Source organism: Coregonus lavaretus (genome assembly GCF_964263955.1).
Source record: "Coregonus lavaretus genome assembly, contig: HAP1_SCAFFOLD_2711, whole genome shotgun sequence".
Taxonomy (NCBI): domain Eukaryota; kingdom Metazoa; phylum Chordata; class Actinopteri; order Salmoniformes; family Salmonidae; genus Coregonus; species Coregonus lavaretus.
Window position 1 is genome coordinate 28,676 of NW_028156099.1, and position 20,615 is coordinate 49,290.

At 44.5% G+C, this 20,615-nt stretch overlaps 1 protein-coding gene across 1 annotated transcript in view; it reads right to left on the reverse strand.

Annotated features, from left to right (window-relative positions):
• Positions 1-3,767: 3,767 nt before the first annotated feature.
• Positions 3,768-20,615, reverse strand: part of LOC311126856 (exocyst complex component 6-like) — a gene marked incomplete at its 5' end in the record, with an annotated part of 33,783 nt that continues 16,935 nt past the window's right edge. The window contains 2 exons of the mRNA XM_084200835.1: positions 3,768-5,264; positions 8,938-9,050. Of these exons, the coding sequence (XP_084056961.1) occupies positions 5,132-5,264; positions 8,938-9,050 (246 nt within the window). The 3' untranslated portion in view covers positions 3,768-5,131. The remainder of the gene's footprint in view (positions 5,265-8,937; positions 9,051-20,615) is intronic.

Here is a 20,615-nt window from a genome sequence, read left to right on the forward strand (position 1 = left end):
AGACCAGGACATTGACTTAAATGGCCACCTGTGATGTTTGCGTGCTTCCCGTCCCACAAAATTAATAACTATTATGCGCGCGCCTCTCTGTCTGTGCGTGAGAGTGAAAACAGAGCGAGAGATGAGGTCTGTGTCGGTGTCGGGGGCGCGTCGTCAGCGATTAGCTGGATGCTCGAGAGGCTCTGCAACGCCCGGAGGGGGATCTCTCCTCATTCCCAAGCGCTCGTGCTGACCTGCCGGTGCCCTACAACACGGACCCTGACATCTCGGTGAACTCTCGCGCACCAAACCTCGCCAAGTTCACTGTCCATCAAATAACGAGATAGGGGACAGGGACCCTGCATGAACCGAACACCATTACAGCAGAACGGTTATTATCTCCCGCTGTCTGTCAATCACACAAATCAAATAAAGCGTTTAATTAAAACAATTTACAGTAACATTGTAATTGGGTCAAGAGATAAAATAGCTTCCCACTTGTTGGAATAAAACGTTTTAATTGAGCCATGCATAGAGACGGACTTCTACTTTATATTATCACTAGTAGCCTATGTAACCTACCCACTAGGATAATTTAAGACAGATCAAACTATTTTTAGCATCTTTCATTCACAGTTTCTTTTTTTTAATGACAATACATCTTCCATTAATACCTCGATGTGGCTCTCTCGTGCACTGCGCAGGGCTCCTCTGTCCGATTATAGCGGGAGGAGTTTTGATTTGTAGGTTTGCATGACATATGTGCAGTTGGAGGTGCTGTCACAACAGGAGAGGGGCGGGGGGGGACACAGCTCAGCGGTTCACCCAGAGGTCAGTCAGTCCCTCCAGTCCCGCGACCGACCCAGCGGCTCTAGGTGCAGCCGTTCCCCCTGTCAGGTCTAATTTCTCTGGGCTTGTTAAGGGAGGGCGGCTCGGTAGGTGGAGTTATCTCCATCCTGTGAAATGGATCCTCAAGTCCTGTTTTTTTAGTTGAATGGGAAACAGTGGGCCATTTATTATGTCAGATTGGTATTGACATGGAAAGGTGTGAGAGGAGAGAAAAGTGGATCATGATTTAGAATGTGTGTAATGTATAAATCGGTTGGGCCAACCACTGATCTTTGATGCCAGCTCGTTATTACCACATAACACAAGCCAGACGCCTGCCAAATAGCACTTTATTCCCTATATAGTGCACTACTTTTGACCAGGGCCCCACCATAGTACACTACCTGGTCAAATGTAGTGCACTATATAGGGGATAGCATGTCATTTGGAACTGAGATAAAGTTTCTTGTTCTGGATTCTTCGCTGACAGAGGAAGCTCCTTTTTATTCAAAAATATAGGTCCAATGGGAAAGTAATCCATTTGATTAACTTTCTAAAATTTACCAGTTAAAAAAATAAACTAGGAAAATAGGAATGTTTGAAGTTGGTAAACTCTATTACATAATTCACTCATCACCTGGTCATTATATAAACATCCTGTAGATACATGCTCTATAAATAACAGACTTCACATCCTGTAGATACATGCTCTATAAATAACAGACTTCACATCCTGTAGATACATGCTCTATAAATAACAGACTTCACATCCTGTAGATACATGCTCTATAAATAACAGACTTCACATCCTGTAGATACATGCTCTATAAATAACAGACTTTACACCCCTGTATATACTTTGTAAGGGTTGGTGTGAGGTGTGACCCAGGTGTGGTGCAGGACAGACAGGAGGCAGAGATGGTGAAACAAGGATCTTTACTGATGGTCCCAAAACCAGGATACAAAAGAACGGATTTATCACAATAAAAGAAAGGAGGAGCAAATAAGTTCCAAAAACAGTGGTTCAGCTAAACTGTGTAATGTTACAGTTAGAGAGCTGACAGAGCTTATACAGTGGGGAAAAAAGTATTTAGTCAGCCACCAATTGTGCAAGTTCTCCCACTTCAAAAGATGAGAGAGGCCTGTAATTTTCATCATAGGTACACGTCAACTATGACAGACAAATTGAGAAAAGAAAATCCAGAAAATCACATTGTAGGATTTTTAATGAATTTATTTGCAAATTATGGTGGAAAATAAGTATTTGGTCACCTACAAACAAGCAAGATTTCTGGCTCTCACAGACCTGTAACTTCTTCTTTAAGAGGCTCCTCTGTCCTCCACTCGTTACCTGTATTAATGGCACCTGTTTGAACTTGTTATCAATATAAAAATACACCTGTCCACAACCTCAAACAGTCACACTCCAAACTCCACTATGGCCAAGACCAAAGAGCTGTCAAAGGACACCTGCAACCGTGGCGTCAAAATGATCACAAGAACGGTGAGCAAAAATCCCAGAACCACACGGGGGGACCTAGTGAATGACCTGCAGAGAGCTGGGACCAAAGTAACAAAGCCTACCATCAGTAACACACTACGCCGCCAGGGACTCAAATCCTGCAGTGCAAGACGTGTCCCCCTGCTTAAGCCAGTACATGTCCAGGCCCGTCTGACGTTTGCTAGAGTGCATTTGGATGATCCAGAAGAGGATTGGGAGAATGTCATATGGTCAGATGAAACCAAAATATAACTTTTTGGTAAAAACTCAACTCGTCGTGTTTGGAGGACAAAGAATGCTGAGTTGCATCCAAAGAACACCATACCTACTGTGAAGTATGGGGGTGGAAACATCATGCTTTGGGGCTGTTTTTCTGCAAAGGGACCAGGACGACTGATCCGTGTAAAGGAAAGAATGAATGGGGCCATGTATCGTGAGATTTTGAGTGAAAACCTCCTTCCATCAGCAAGGGCATTGAAGATGAAACGTGGCTGGGTCTTTCAGCATGACAATGATCCCAAACACACCGCCCGGGCAACGAAGGAGTGGCTTCGTAAGAAGCATTTCAAGGTCCTGGAGTGGCCTAGCCAGTCTCCAGATCTCAACCCCATAGAAAATCTTTGGAGGGAGTTGAAAGTCCGTGTTGCCCAGCGACAGCCCCAAAACATCACTGCTCTAGACGAGATCTGCATGGAGGAATGGGCCAAAATACCAGCAACAGTGTGTGAAAACCTTGTGAAGACTTACAGAAAACGTTTGACCTGTGTCATTGCCAACAAAGGGTATATAACAAAGTATTGAGAAACTTTTGTTATTGACCAAATACTTATTTTCCACCATAATTTGCAAATAAATTCATAAAAAATCCTACAATGTGATTTTCTGGATTTTTTTTTCTCATTTTGTCTGTCATAGTTGACGTGTACCTATGATGAAAATTACAGGCCTCTCTCATCTTTTTAAGTGGGAGAACTTGCACAATTGGTGGCTGACTAAATACTTTTTTCCCCACTGTACGTCTCCGGTCAGACATTGATTAGTACTGCTTGGCATATAGGGGGGCCAGTATGAAAAAAAAAAAAAAAAAAATGTATGCACTCACTACCTGTAAGTGGCTCTGGATAAGAGCGTCTGCTAAAATGACAAAAATTTAAATGTAGGCCCAGGTGACACCAATAGGATGATGATTAGTCCAGATTGTGAGTGAGGAGGTGCCTAAGGTTGTCGGAGGATGACACCTAGTGGGTCGCTCCGGAACTGCGACCCCCTCCTGTAACAGTGCCCCCCCCCCCCCCCCCCCCCGACAAATGTTGTTATCAGCCCTGGGTCCAGAATGTCCCTCCTGGGCACCCAGTAATATCTCATGTTGTCAACTTCATGTGATGTCAACAACACAACCATTTCTGTCAATACTTACAATTAAAACACCTTGATATGTACCAGAGAAAAGTCTGTGTTTGAGTGAGTGAACACATTTTATTACTGCACACAAATAAAAACAAATAGAATTGGGTAAAACATGTCATTACAGGGGGATTATTCTCTTTCGTTTCTCACCAGGTGATGTATTGACTAATATCAGTTAATTGAATTAATTGAAAGACTAAGTAATTTACATATTTAGATTTAGGAGATGGATCTCAGAACAAGAAACTCCTTTATTTGTAGCAGAAGGAAACCACATTCTTATTTTCTTTACAAAATATGCAGTATGTACAATGACATTTACAAGCAACTATTTAAAAAAAGGCTAACTGAAATAATACATATTCAGTGCAAAACGCCTGTTAAAGTATCACAGACTAAAAACCATAACTCCAATTGTGAAATGTGATTTCAGATTTGAGACAGAAGTCGTTCTTTAAGCAGAACCTGCAGGTGAACTAGATCATTATTGCTTTTTTTGAAATGTCTTAAGCGGTAGATTCTAAAGCATTTGAACCCAAAAGCTTTCATTTACCCTCTGAGGAACAAAACAATTATAATTTGGGATGAAAGAAGTTGATGTAGCTAATAATGGCTGATACCAAAACATGATCTGGGGTGTCTTTCTTGTCAAAAGAAAATAGTTTGAGTGTAAATTAACATCAAGGGTCTCTGTCCTTTACTAGCTTAAAACAATGGAACCATGTTCATGCAGGTCATTTTGAGCTGTTTGATTCAAGCTGGGCTGAATGACCAGCAGAGACACAGGGAGCGAGTGCATCCCTGGCATTGACCAGAGCCCTGTGGAAATAGGATGACATTTGGGACACACCCAAATGTGTAGTGTTAAATATTCTCCAACATATTTACAGTAGAAACTAACGCCGCCCAGTATTGCTTTATGGAGCGTCGTAGAGAGATCTTCTAGGCTGTGTCCCAAATGTCACCCTATTCGCTATATAGTGCACTACTTTTTGAGCAGGGCGGATAGGATCCATAGGGCTCGGTGGGATTGGAGCCTATACCTCATGGCTCAGTCCCCTGTCTGGGCCTCTTCACCTGGTGAACATCAGTCTCCTGTTCAGTCTTCATCTGAGATATCATCTTTCCGTTCCCTACATCAGATCACCATCAGAATACTGTGGTGATACAATCACTGCACTCTCACTATATACAAAACATAGTACTCTTAGCCTTTAAAAATAAATTTAAAACATTTCACTGTTTTCTCATTCCTTACAGAGAAACTGTTTTAGCTTGATGCCTCGTGTGTGTTGACTTTTCCTTATTTACACTATGCATGGAATCTGGTGAAACTGAAAGGTGATGGCTGGTTGGTGTGTGTGTGTGTGTCTCTGACTGTGTGTGTGTGTGTCTCTGACTGTGTGTGTGTGTGTTCTAGGAGTGCTGAGACATCCCATTGACAAGGCTCCTCAGCTGTTTCACCACCGTCTCAATCAGCTTCTGTTTGTCTCTGTCATTCTTCCTGAACTGAGAAAATATGTTGTTCTTCTTACTGGTGTCCTTCATTCTGGGAGAGAGAGAGAGAGAGAGAGAGAGAGAGAGAGAGAGAGAGAGAGAGAGAGAGAGAGAGAGAGAGAGAGAGAGAGAGAGAGAGAGGGAGAGAGAGGAGAGAGAGAGAGCGAGGGAGAGAGAGAGAGCGCGAGAGAGCGCGAGAGAGAGAGAGAGGCAGAGAGGGGGAGAGAGAGAGCGCGAGGGAGAGAGGGGGTGAGAGGGGGAGAGAGAGGGAGAGAGAGAGAGAGAGCGCGCAAGAGAGAGAGCGCGCGAGAGAGAGAGAGGGAGAGAGGGGGAGAGAGAGAGAGCGCGAGAGAGAGAAAGAGGCAGAGAGGGGGAGAGAGGGAGAGAGGGGGAGAGAGAGAGAGAGAGCGCGAGAGAGAGAGAGAGAGAAGAGAGAGAGAGAGAGCGCGCGAGAGAGAGAGAGGCAGAGAGGGGGAGAGAGAGAGAGAGAGAGCGCACGCGCGCGCGAGAGAGAGAGCGCGCGAGAGAGAGAGAGAGAGAGAGAGAGAGAGGTAGAGAGGGGGAGAGAGAGGGGGGGAGAGAGAGAGGGAGGGGGGGAGAGAGAGGGAGATACATCAGGATAAACATCTAACTGAAACCACAGACTGTTGGATGGAGTAGGTGCAGGGTTTGGGCTTATTGCTCACTCAAAGGACAGACGTGTTTTATTTTTATTTTTATTTTTTACCCTAACCCATATGGAGTAAATGACTAACCCATATGGAGTAAATGACTAACCCATATGGAGTAAATGACTAACCCATATGGAGTAAAAAACCTAACCCATATGGAGTAAATGACTAACCCATATGGAGTATATGATCCTAACCCATATGGGGTAAATGACTCTAACCCATATGGAGTAAATGACTCTAACCCATTTGGAGTAAATGACCCTAACCCATATGGAGTAAATGACTAACCCATATGGAGTAAATGACTCTAACCCATAGATTAAATGACTAACGCATGTAGAGTAAATGATCCTAACCCATATAGAGTAAATGATCCTAACCCATATGGAGTAAATGATCCTAACCCATATGGAGTAAATGACCCTAACCTATATGGAGTAACTGACTCTAACCCATATAGAGTAAATTACTAACCCATACGGAGTAAGTGACTGTAACCCATACGGAGTAAGTGACTGTAACCCATACGGAGTAAATGACCCTAACCCATATGGAGTAAATGACTAACCCATATGGAGTAAATGACTCTAGCCCATATGGAGTAAATTACTCTAATCCATATGGAGTAAATGACGCTAACCCATATGGAGTAAATTACTAACCCATATGGAGTAAATTACTAACCCATATGGAGTGAATGACCCTAACCCATAGATTAAATGACTAACCCATATGGAGTAAATGACTCTAACCCACATGGAATAAATAACTAACCCATATGGAGTAAATGACTCTAACCCATAGATTAAATGACTAACGCATGTAGAGTAAATGATCCTAACCCATATAGAGTAAATGACCCTAACTCATATGGAGTAAATGACTCTAACCCATACACTAAATGACTAACCCATATGGAGTAAATGACTCTAACCCATATGGAGTAAATGACCCTAACCCATATGGAGTAAATTATCATAACCAATATGGAGTAAATGAACCCAACCCAACATGGAGTAAATGACTAACCCATATGGAGTAAATGACCCTAACCCATATGGAGTGAATGACCCTAACCCATAGATTAAATGACTAACCCATATGGAGTAAATGACTAACCCACATGGAATAAATAACTAACCCATATGGAGTAAATGACTAACCCATATAGAGTAAGTGACTCTAACCCATACGGAGTAAGTGACTAACCCATATGGAGTAAATTACCCTAACCCATATGGAGTAACTGACTCTAACCCATATAGAGTAAGTGACTCTAACCCATATGGAGTAAGTGACTAACCCACATGGAGTAAATGACTAACCCATATGGAGTAAATTACTAACTAATATGGAGTAAATGACCCTAACCCATATGGAGTAAATGACTAACCCATATGGAGTAAATGACTCTAACCCATAGATTAAATGACTAACGCATGTAGAGTAAATGATCCTAACCCATATAGAGTAAATGATCCTAACCCATATGGAGTAAATGACCCTAACCTATATGGAGTAACTGACTCTAACCCATATAGAGTAAATTACTAACCCATACGGAGTAAGTGACTGTAACCCATACGGAGTAAGTGACTGTAACCCATACGGAGTAAATGACCCTAACCCATATGGAGTAAATGACTAACCCATATGGAGTAAATGACTCTAGCCCATATGGAGTAAATTACTCTAATCCATATGGAGTAAATGACTCTAACCCATATGGAGTAAATTACTAACCCATATGGAGTAAATTACTAACCCATATGGAGTGAATGACCCTAACCCATAGATTAAATGACTAACCCATATGGAGTAAATGACTCTAACCCACATGGAATAAATAACTAACCCATATGGAGTAAATTACTCTAACCCATAGATTAAATGACTAACGCATGTAGAGTAAATGATCCTAACCCATATAGAGTAAATGACCCTAACTCATATGGAGTAAATGACTCTAACCCATACACTAAATGACTAACCCATATGGAGTAAATGACTCTAACCCATATGGAGTAAATGACCCTAACCCATATGGAGTAAATTATCATAACCAATATGGAGTAAATGAACCCAACCCAACATGGAGTAAATGACTAACCCATATGTAGTAAATGACCCTAACCCATATGGAGTGAATGACCCTAACCCATAGATTAAATGACTAACCCATATGGAGTAAATGACTAACCCACATGGAATAAATAACTAACCCATATGGAGTAAATGACTAACCCATATAGAGTAAGTGACTCTAACCCATACGGAGTAAGTGACTAACCCATATGGAGTAAATTACCCTAACCCATATGGAGTAACTGACTCTAACCCATATAGAGTAAGTGACTCTAACCCATATGGAGTAAGTGACTAACCCACATGGAGTAAATGATTAACCCATATGGAGTAAATTACTAACTAATATGGAGTAAATGACTAACCCATATGGAGTAAATTACTCTAACCCATATGGAGTAAATGACTAACCCATATGGAGTAAATGACTAACTAATATGGAGTAAATGACTAACCCATATGGAGTAAATTACTCTAACCCATATGGAGTAAATGACTAACCCATATGGAGTAACTGACTCTAACCCATATGGAGTAAATGACTTTCAATGGACACCAGACCATGGGAAGAAACAAATAAGCCAAAATGTCTAACATACCCCCTGTAGACTCTGCATGGTAGAGGTTCAAAGACATGTAGAGAAGAGAAGAGAAGTTGTGAATATGAAGATATTTAGTGTACAGATAAAGGACAGGCTAAGAGGTCTAGTGGGTTAGAGAAGACAGAGACTAAGTTAGGTCTAACCAGGACAGTAGAACTACAAACTGACTACACATTGAGTAGAGACAGAAGAACTACAAACTGACTACACATTGAGTAGAGACAGAAGAACTACAAACTGACTACACATTGAGTAGAGACAGTAGAACTACAAACTGACTACACATTGAATAGAGACAGTAGAGACAGTAGAACTACAAACTGACTACACATTGAGTAGAGACAGTAGAAACGTCAGTACTCACTTTTCCAAAAGTGCTAGCGCAGTGGAGGGGTTGACCCGGAGGTACTTGGAGGTGGGCTGTCCGTAGTCAGCCAGATACGTAGACCAGTCCCATACCATGAACAGGTCCAGGAGCTGCAACACACAGAGAGGACATTACAACATTAGTGTGTGTGTGTGTGTGTTTGTCAGGTACGTAGACCAGTCCCATACCATGAACAGGTCCAGGAGATGCAACACACACAGAGAGGACATTATCTTGTGAGTGGAGAAAGCCAGCAGCATACCACCCTGTATCCCACTGCTGACTGGCCTCTGAAGCTAAGCAGGGTTGGTCCTGGTCGGTCCCTGGATGGGAGACCAGATGCTGATGGAAGTGGTGTTGGAGGGCCAGTAGGAGCCACTCTTTCCTCTGGTCTAATATAAAATATCCCAATGCCCCAGGGCAGTGATTGGGGACGTTGCCCTGTGTAGGGTCTTTCGGATGGGACGTTAAACAGGTGTCCGGACTCTCTGTGGTCACTAAAGATCCCATGGCTCTTACCGTAGGAGTGTTAACCCCGTTAAACAGGTGTCCTGACTCTCTGTGGTCACTACAGATCCCATGGCTCTTACCGTAGGAGTGTTAACCCCGTTAAACAGGTGTCCTGACTCTATGTGGTCACTACAGATCCCATGGCTCTTACTGTAGGAGTGTTAACCCCGTTAAACAGGTGTCCTGACTCTCTGTGGTCACTACAGATCCCATGGCTCTTACCGTAGGAGTGTTAACCCCCGGTGTCCTGGCTAAAGTCCCAATCTGGTCCTCATACCATCATGGCCACCTAATCATCCCCAGCTTTCAATTGGCTCACTCCTCTCCACTGAAACTATTCCCCAGCTTGTTGCTGTAAATGAGAACGTGTTCTCAGTCAACTGATCTAGTAAAACAAGGGCTAGATAGAGTGTGTGATGGCAGGGCTGCTGCTGTGTTGAATCGCAGCACTTCAAATGTGAGTAGCGGGAGAGAGCAATCTCCCAGTAACCTTTATCTAACAGAGGAGATTGGAGTTATCCCAGTCCCGTATCAAGTGACTTCCGAACCACCTGTAACCTTTATCTAACAGAGGAGATTGGAGTTATCCCAGTCCCGTATCGAGTGACTTCCGAACCACCTGTAACCTTTATCTAACAGAGGAGATTGGAGTTATCCCAGTCCCGTATCGAGTGACTTCCGAACCACCTGTAACCTTTATCTAACAGAGGAGATTGGAGTTATCCCAGTCCCGTATCGAGTGACTTCCGAACCACCTGTAACCTTTATCTAACAGAGGAGATTGGAGTTATCCCAGTCCCGTATCGAGTGACTTCCGAACCACCTGTAACCTTTATCTAACAGAGGAGATTGGAGTTATCCCAGTCCCGTATCGAGTGACTTCCGAACCACCTGTAACCTTTATCTAACAGAGGAGATTGGAGTTATCCCAGTCCCGTATCGAGTGGCTTCCGAACCACCTGTAACCTTTATCTAACAGAGGAGATTGGAGTTATCCCAGTCCCGTATCGAGTGGCTTCCGAACCACCTGTAACCTTTATCTAACAGAGGAGATTGGAGTTATCCCAGTCCCGTATCGAGTGGCTTCCGAACCACCTGTAACCTTTATCTAACAGAGGAGATTGGAGTTATCCCAGTCCCGTATCGAGTGGCTTCCGAACCACCTGTAACCTTTATCTAACAGAGGAGATTGGAGTTATCCCAGTCCCGTATCGAGTGGCTTCCGAACCACCTGTAACCTTTATCTATCAGAGGAGATTGGAGTTATCCCAGTCCCATATCGAGTGGCTTCCGAACCACCTGTAACCTTTATCTAACAGAGGAGATTGGAGTTATCCCAGTCCCGTATCGAGTGGCTTCCGAACCACCTGTAACCTTTATCTAACAGAGGAGATTGGAGTTATCCCAGTCCCGTATCGAGTGGCTTCCGAACCACCTGTAACCTTTATCTAACAGAGGAGATTGGAGTTATCCCAGTCCCGTATCGAGTGGCTTCCGAACCACCTGTAACCTTTATCTAACAGAGGAGATTGGAGTTATCCCAGTCCCGTATCGAGTGGCTTCCGAACCACCTGTAACCTTTATCTAACAGAGGAGATTGGAGTTATCCCAGTCCCGTATCGAGTGACTTCCGAACCACCTGTAACTTTTATCTAACAGAGGAGATTGGAGTTATCCCAGTCCCGTATCGAGTGGCTTCCGAACCACCTGTAACCTTTATCTAACAGAGGAGATTGGAGTTATCCCAGTCCCGTATCGAGTGACTTCCGAACCACCTGTAACCTTTATCTAACAGAGGAGATTGGAGTTATCCCAGTCCCGTATCGAGTGACTTCCGAACCACCTGTAACCTTTATCTAACAGAGGAGATTGGAGTTATCCCAGTCCCGTATCGAGTGGCTTCCGAACCACCTGTAACCTTTATCTAACAGAGGAGATTGGAGTTATCCCAGTCCCGTATCGAGTGACTTCCGAACCACCTGTAACTTTTATCTAACAGAGGAGATTGGAGTTATCCCAGTCCCGTATCGAGTGGCTTCCGAACCACCTGTAACCTTTATCTAACAGAGGAGATTGGAGTTATCCCAGTCCCGTATCGAGTGGCTTCCGAACCACCTGTAACCTTTATCTAACAGAGGAGATTGGAGTTATCCCAGTCCCGTATCGAGTGGCTTCCGAACCACCTGTAACCTTTATCTAACAGAGGAGATTGGAGTTATCCCAGTCCCGTATCGAGTGGCTTCCGAACCACCTGTAACCTTTATCTAACAGAGGAGATTGGAGTTATCCCAGTCCCGTATCGAGTGGCTTCCGAACCACCTGTAACCTTTATCTAACAGAGGAGATTGGAGTTATCCCAGTCCCGTATCGAGTGGCTTCCGAACCACCTGTAACCTTTATCTAACAGAGGAGATTGGAGTTATCCCAGTCCCGTATCGAGTGGCTTCCGAACCACCTGTAACCTTTATCTAACAGAGGAGATTGGAGTTATCCCAGTCCCGTATCGAGTGGCTTCCGAACCACCTGTAACCTTTATCTAACAGAGGAGATTGGAGTTATCCCAGTCCCGTATCGAGTGGCTTCCGAACCACCTGTAACCTTTATCTAACAGAGGAGATTGGAGTTATCCCAGTCCCGTATCGAGTGGCTTCCGAACCACCTGTAACCTTTATCTAACAGAGGAGATTGGAGTTATCCCAGTCCCGTATCGAGTGACTTCCGAACCACCTGTAACTTTTATCTAACAGAGGAGATTGGAGTTATCCCAGTCCCGTATCGAGTGGCTTCCGAACCACCTGTAACCTTTATCTAACAGAGGAGATTGGAGTTATCCCAGTCCCGTATCGAGTGACTTCCGAACCACCTGTAACCTTTATCTAACAGAGGAGATTGGAGTTATCCCAGTCCCGTATCGAGTGACTTCCGAACCACCTGTAACCTTTATCTAACAGAGGAGATTGGAGTTATCCCAGTCCCGTATCGAGTGGCTTCCGAACCACCTGTAACCTTTATCTAACAGAGGAGATTGGAGTTATCCCAGTCCCGTATCGAGTGGCTTCCGAACCACCTGTAACCTTTATCTAACAGAGGAGATTGGAGTTATCCCAGTCCCGTATCGAGTGGCTTCCGAACCACCTGTAACCTTTATCTAACATAGGAGATTGGAGTTATCCCAGTCCCGTATCGAGTGGCTTCCGAACCACCTGTAACCTTTATCTAACAGAGGAGATTGGAGTTATCCCAGTCCCGTATCGAGTGGCTTCCGAACCACCTGTAACCTTTATCTAACAGAGGAGATTGGAGTTATCCCAGTCCCGTATCGAGTGACTTCCGAACCACCTGTAACCTTTATCTAACAGAGGAGATTGGAGTTATCCCAGTCCCGTATCGAGTGACTTCCGAACCACCTGTAACCTTTATCTAACAGAGGAGATTGGAGTTATCCCAGTCCCGTATCGAGTGACTTCCGAACCACCTGTAACCTTTATCTAACAGAGGAGATTGGAGTTATCCCAGTCCCGTATCGAGTGGCTTCCGAACCACCTGTAACCTTTATCTAACAGAGGAGATTGGAGTTATCCCAGTCCCGTATCGAGTGGCTTCCGAACCACCTGTAACCTTTATCTAACAGAGGAGATTGGAGTTATCCCAGTCCCGTATCGAGTGACTTCCGAACCACCTGTAACCTTTATCTAACAGAGGAGATTGGAGTTATCCCAGTCCCGTATCGAGTGGCTTCCGAACCACCTGTAACCTTTATCTAACAGAGGAGATTGGAGTTATCCCAGTCCCGTATCGAGTGACTTCCGAACCACCTGTAACCTTTATCTAACAGAGGAGATTGGAGTTATCCCAGTCCCGTATCGAGTGACTTCCGAACCACCTGTAACTTTTATCTAACAGAGGAGATTGGAGTTATCCCAGTCCCGTATCGAGTGACTTCCGAACCACCTGTAACCTTTATCTAACAGAGGAGATTGGAGTTATCCCAGTCCCGTATCGAGTGGCTTCCGAACCACCTGTAACCTTTATCTAACAGAGGAGATTGGAGTTATCCCAGTCCCGTATCGAGTGGCTTCCGAACCACCTGTAACCTTTATCTAACAGAGGAGATTGGAGTTATCCCAGTCCCGTATCGAGTGGCTTCCGAACCACCTAGCACCTCTCATTCACAGGAAGAGGAACTGGGTGACAGACTGAAAGACCCTCTCAGTGTGTGCTGGTGGCTGGGCAAGGCCTTTCACCAAGGGATCTATAGAGCCAGAGGCTTAGCACTAATACCATTCAAACCTGCTAGGATGGCCTGATTGGAGGGTTCTGTTTAGTGAGGTGCTATTCAGAGATATGGACCGCTCCTGCTCTGCTCCCTGCTCTCATCAGAGTAGAATGGAAGGGTCTCAAACGGCTTCTCTTCGCCGCTCCCGGACCCTATTGGCAGAGTAGAATGGAAGGATCTCAGATAGCTGCATGTCTGTTTTGGTGTTTTTTTCATACGTGAACTGCTTCGGTCTCTAGTGACTGCTGACTAAAACAACCCCCAGTATGTCCTCAGGTCTGTCCCTGCTGTCATAAAGCAGGTGGGAATCCTGTATGGGCCTCTTCTAACCCGAACCTTAGCCCAGGAATGGGCCTCTTCTAACCCTAACCTTAGCCCAGGATCACAGAGCAGCTGTGAGCACCTGGTACCTGACTTCACCTGGCCCCTGCTGTATGGAACCCTGGGAAGCATGCAGGAAGCACGCGGACGCCTTAACCCCTATCCCAACCCAGGATCACAGAGCCGCTGAGGCCCCCCGTTAGCTGTGAGTGATATCAGATGATATGAATGTCTGTCTGGAAGTGTTTTCGCTGCTCTGACTCTCAGCCAGCCACTGGTTATTAGGGCTGATACTAATCCCCTGGAAATGCTTTCCCCCACAGGGCAGAACAGCTGAGGAAAACCCGTCTGTGGCTCCGACTGGGCTGAGGGAGGGACATCAGAGACTGAGGCAGAAACAGACAGCCTGATACTAATCCCCTGGAGAGAGAGAGAGAGAGAGACAGAGCGAGATAGACCGAGGGTGTGTGTGAGAGAGAGAGAGAGAGACAGTGTGTGTGTCAGGTCGATAACTAATTCCCTACTAGTCTTCTCGATTTCTAATCTGTGTTATTTTGTATCGTATCATATTGTCATGAATTGCGACAGCCAAGAAGAGACAATAGTTCAGAGAACTGTCTGTCTGTAAGCGGAAGGGATTTCTGAGGCAGAAGCATGTAACAAAGTAGTGCTGTGCCAGAGGGGAAACAGAGGGCGTACTACCGTGCTCCGAGCCAATCACAGCACGGGAGGGCAGGAGTAGGAGTCCAAATCAAAGTATGCGAAACGGAGCCCGGAGGGCACTTCTCGAATGCGTAATCAGTTTGTACATATTTTGAAGCATGCATCGATGCAAGCTTCAACGGCAAAGTATGCAAAGAAATATGACGCAACTATGTAAAAAACGACGCAACATTTCTTGAGATCAATGGCGGACATTATCTGAGCTGAAGCAAGAGAAAATACATGGTATGACTTCGGAATGAAATGTTGCCTATTCACAATATTTTATCTTGATACGTTAATAAATACTTGCTGTGTTCTACTTGCTGTGTTCATTTTGGCATGTTTACCTGCCTACGCACTGTAGATCACAAGCCCATAAGTTAATAGGGCTAACTGGCTAGCTACTACTGTTAATAGGGCTAACTGGCTAGCTACTACTGTCAATAGGGCTAACTGGCTAGCTGCTACTGTTAATAGGGCTAACTGGCTAGCTACTACTGTCAATAGGGCTAACTGGCTAGCTACTACTGTTAATAGGGCTAACTGGCTAGCTACTACTGTTAATAGGGATAACTGGCTAGCTACTACTGTTAATATGGCTAACTGGCTAGCTGCTACTGTTAATAGGGCTAACTGGCTAGCTACTACTGTTAATAGGGCTAACTGGCTAGCCAGATAGCCACGAAGAATTGTTAGCTAGCTACCCACGAAAAATGTACATCTATCTTGCATAATATTAGTTTTTTAGGTCATTTTTGCCTGTTTAACTAGCTGGCTAGCTATTCAAACATCTAGCTGATAATTCTGAAGTAAAACGATTGCTTTGTTTATATCTTGGAGAAGGTTCAGTGAACGGGGAGGAGCAGCCTGAGGTAATACAGTAGGGGGAGGGGTCAGTGAACGGGGAGGAGCAGCCTGAGGTAACACAGTAGAGGGGAGGGGTCAGTGAAGGGGGAGGAGCAGCCTGAGGTAACACAGTAGGGGGAGGGGTCAGTGAACGGGGAGGAGCAGCCTGAGGTAATACAGTAGGGGGAGGGGTCAGTGAACGGGGAGGAGCAGCCTGAGGTAATACAGTAGGGGGAGGGGTCAGTGAACGGGGAGGAGCAGCCTGAGGTAATATAGTAGGGGGAGGGGTCAGTGAACGGGGAGGAGCAGCCTGAGGTAATACAGTAGGGGGAGGGGTCAGTGAACGGGGAGGAGCAGCCTGAGGTAATACAGTAGGGGGAGGGGTCAGTGAACGGGGAGGAGCAGCCTGAGGTAATATAGTAGGGGGAGGGGTCAGTGAACGGGGAGGAGCAGCCTGAGGTAATACAGTAGGGGGAGGGGTCAGTGAACGGGGAGGAGCAGCCTGAGGTAATACAGTAGAGGGAGGGGTCAGTGAACGGGGAGGAGCAGCCTGAGGTAATACAGTAGGGGGAGGGGTCAGTGAACGGGGAGGCGCAGCCTGAGGTAACACAGTAGAGGGAGGGGTCAGTGAACGGGGAGGAGCAGCCTGAGGTAATACAATAGGGGGAGGGGTCAGTGAAGGGGGAGGAGCAGCCTGAGGTAATACAGTAGGGGGAGGGGTCAGTGAAGGGGGAGGAGCAGCCTGAGGTAACACAGTAGAGGGAGGGGTCAGTGAAGGGGGAGGAGCAGCCTGAGGTAACACAGTAGAGGGAGGGGTCAGTGAAGGGGGAGGAGCAGCCTGAGGTAATATAGTAGGGGGAGGGGTCAGTGAACGGGGAGGAGCAGCCTGAGGTAACACAGTAGAGGGGAGGGGTCAGTGAAGGGGGAGGAGCAGCCTGAGGTAATACAATAGGGGGAGGGGTCAGTGAAGGGGGAGGAGCAGCCTGAGGTAATACAGTAGGGGGAGGGGTCAGTGAAGGGGGAGGAGCAGCCTGAGGTAACACAGTAGAGGGAGTGCTTCTCAAGAGTAATGTTTTATGCATTCTCCACACTCTCGTACTCACATTTTACATTTACATTTACATTTTAGTCATTTTAGCAGACGCTCTTATCCAGAGCGACTTACAGGAGCAATTAGGGTTAAGTGCCTTGCTCAAGGGCACATCGACAGATTTTTCACCTAGTTGGCTCGGGGATTAGAACCAGCGACCTTTCAAGAACGTACTCAAGAGAACGTAGTCTGAGAACGCACTCGGAGCATGAGGGTGTGTAGCAAGGTAGTATGCATATTGAGAAACACCCGGAGACAAATGTTTCTGATTGTAGGGTTTAATCTTCACACTGTGTCTAAGGATCTTCTCCAGTGGAATGATGCCTGCCTGATGCCTGCCTGATGAATGAATGAATGACTGGTAACATGCACTATGCATTAGGGTTCACTTCCATGTCACCTCATGTCACCAGGCCTTGAGGATTCTCCTTTAGGGACTCCTACCCTTTAGTGGCTCACTTATCTTTAAGATGTTTTTCATATTTAAAACATCAAGTAACCAGGCACCCATTAGTAGTGCCATGCAGTAATTAGCAGAGAGACATTGGGATGGATCTCTTCATCTGAGGTCAACCCTCCCTGGCCTAAACACAGATCTGGCCTGATACAGGCGCTCTCTACACAGGCACACCAGATCTGGCCTGATAAACGAACGCATCAAGCTGCCCTGTGGCCGGGGCCACAGCCTTCCAATTTGATAGGCTCCTATGGTAATAGGCCAATGTGATTGGCTTTTACTAATGGGCCGCTTCAGTGAATCAAAATTAAGCACTTCTGTTAAAACGGTAAACAAACATCAATGTTAACAAAAGTATACATAAATTAAACAAAAAGCTGGGAGATACGGACAAAATATATCACAATATTTTTCACATTTTTGAAGGTATTTTATGTTTTTGAATAATAAAAGTTCTAAATTATGACCCTAGGGTGGCAACACATACATTCTAAGTGATTTCAAATGGATCTTTCTCCATTCTGATTGTTTTATACTGTTCAAGAGGGTGTTCTTTAATGGAAGCCTCTCCAACATCATCCAGGTAGTATCAGGAATTCCCCAGGGCAGCTGTCTAAGCCCCTTACTTTTTCCAATCTTTACTAACGACATGCCACTGGCTTTGAGTAAAGCCAGTGTGTCTATGTATACGGATGACCCAACACTTTACAAGTCAGCTACTACAGCAAGTGAAATCCCTGCAACACAAAGAGCTGCAGTCAGTTTCAGAATGGGTGGCAAGAAATAAATTAGTCCTAAATATTTCAAAAACAAAAAAGCATTGTATTTGGGACAAATATAATAATAAATAATAATAATATGCCATTTAGCAGACGCTTTTATCCAAAGCGACTTACAGTCATGCGTGCATACATTTTTTTTTTGTGTATGGGTGGTCCCGGGGATCGAACCCACTACCTTGGCGTTACAAGTGCCGTGCTCTACCAGCTGAGCTACAGAGGACCACAAATCATTCACTAAACCCTAAATCTCAACTAAATCTTGTAATTAATAATGTGTTAATTGAGCATGTTGAGGTGACTAAACTGCTTGCAGTAACCCTGGATTGTAAACTGTCATGGTCAAAACATGTTGATACAACAGTAGCTAAGATGGGGAGAAGTCTGTCCATAATAAAGCGCTGCTCTGCCTTCTTAACAACAATATCAATAAGGCAGGTCCTAGTTTTAACTCGTGTGATCAGGTGCCACAAAATTACATTTGGCTGAGAATAGGGCAGCACGGCTGGCCCTTAAATGTACACAGAGACCTAACATGAATAATATGCATGTCAATCTCTAATTGCTCAAAGTAGAGAGAAATTGACTTCATCACTACTTGTTTTTGTAAGAAGTATTGACATGCTGAATGCACCGAGCTGTCTGTTTAAACTACTATCACACAGCTCGGACACCCATGCATACCCCACAAGACATGCCACCAGAGGTCTCTTCACAGTCCCAACGTCCAGAACAGACTATGGGAGGCGCACAGTAATACATAGAGATATGACTACATGGAACTCTATTCCACAATTTTAAAAAACAGATAAAAATACACCTTATTGAACAGCGGGGACTATGAAGAGACACACACACAGGTACAGACACACATACACATGATAACACACACCCCTACACTACCGGTCAAAAGTCTTTCTTCATTTTTACTATTTTCCACGTTGTAGAATAATAGTGAAGACATCAAAACTATGAAATAACACATATGGAATCATGTAGTAACCAAAAAAGTGTTAAACAAATCAAAATATATTTTATATTTGAGATTCTTCAAATAGACACCCTTTGCCTTGATGACAGCTTTGCACATGCTTGGCATTCTCTCAACCAGCTTCACCTGGAATGCTTTTCCAACAGTCTTGAAGGAGTTCCCACATATGCTGAGCACTTGTTGGCTGCTTTTCCTTCACTCTGCGGTCCGACTCATCCCAAACCATCTCAATTTGGTTAAGGTCGGGGGATTGTGGAGGCCAGGTCATCTGATGCAGCACTCCATCACTCTACTTCTTGGTCAAATAGCCCTTACACAGCCTGGAGGTGTGTTGGGTCATTGTCCTGTTGAAAAACAAATGATAGTTCCACTAAGCCCAAACCAGACGGGATGGCGTATCACTGCAGAATGCTGTGGTAGCCATGCTGGTTAAGTGTGCCTTGAATTCTAAATAAATCACTGACAGTGTCACCAGCAAAGCACCCACACAACATAACACCTCCTCCTTCATGCTTTACGGTGGGAAATACACATGCGGAGATCATCCGTTCACCCACACCGCGTCTCACAAAGACACAGCGGTTGGAACCAAAAATCTCCAATTTGGACTCCAGACCAAAGGACAAATTTCCACCGGTCTATTGCTCGTGTTTCTTGGCCCAAGCAGGTCTCTTCTTCTTATTGATGTCCTTTAGTAATGGTTTCTTTGCAGCAATTTGACCATGAAGGCCTGATTCACACGGTCCCCTCTGAACAGTTGATGTTGAGATGTGTCTGTTACTTGAACTCTGTGAAGCATTTATTTGGGCTGCAATTTCTGAGGCTGGTAACTCTAATGAACTTATCCTCTGCAGCAGAGGTAACTCTGGGTCTTCCATTCCTGTGGCGGTCCTCATGAGAGCCAGTTTCATCATAGCGCTTGATGGTTTTTGCGACTGCACTTGAAAAAACGTTCAAAGTTCTTGATATTTTCCGTATTGACTGACCATGTCTTAAAGTAATAATGGACTGTCATTTCTCTTAGCTTATTTGAGCTGTTTTTGCTATAATATGGACTTGTTTTTTTTAACCAAATATGACTATCTTCTGTATACCCCCCTACCTTGTCACAACAAGTGATTGGCTCAAACGCATTAAGAAGTTAAGTAATTCCACAAATTAACTTTTAAGAAGGAACACCTGTTAATTGAAATGCATTCCAGGTGACTACCTTATGAAGCTGGTTGAGAGAATGCCAAGAGTGTGCAAAGCTGTCATCAAGGCAAAGGGTGGCTATTTTGAATATGAAATATATTTTGATTTGTTTAACACTTTTTTGGTTACTACATGATTCCATATGTGTTATTTCATAGTTTTGATGTCTTCACTATTATTCTACAATGTAGAAAATAGCAAAAATTAAGGAAAAACCCTTGAATGAGTAGGTGTTCTAAAACTTTTGACCGGTAGTGTACACACTCAATATATTCATCTCTAAAGTGCCTTGCAAAAGTATTCATCCCCCTTGGCGTTTCTCCTATTTTGTAGCATTACCACCGGTAATTTAAATTGATTTTTATTTGGATTTCATGTAATGAACATACACAAAATAGTCCGAATTGGTGAAAGTGAAATGAAAAAAATAACATGTTTCAAAAAATTCTGCAAAATAAATAACGGAAAAGTAGTGCGTGCATATGTATTCACCCCCTTTGCTATGA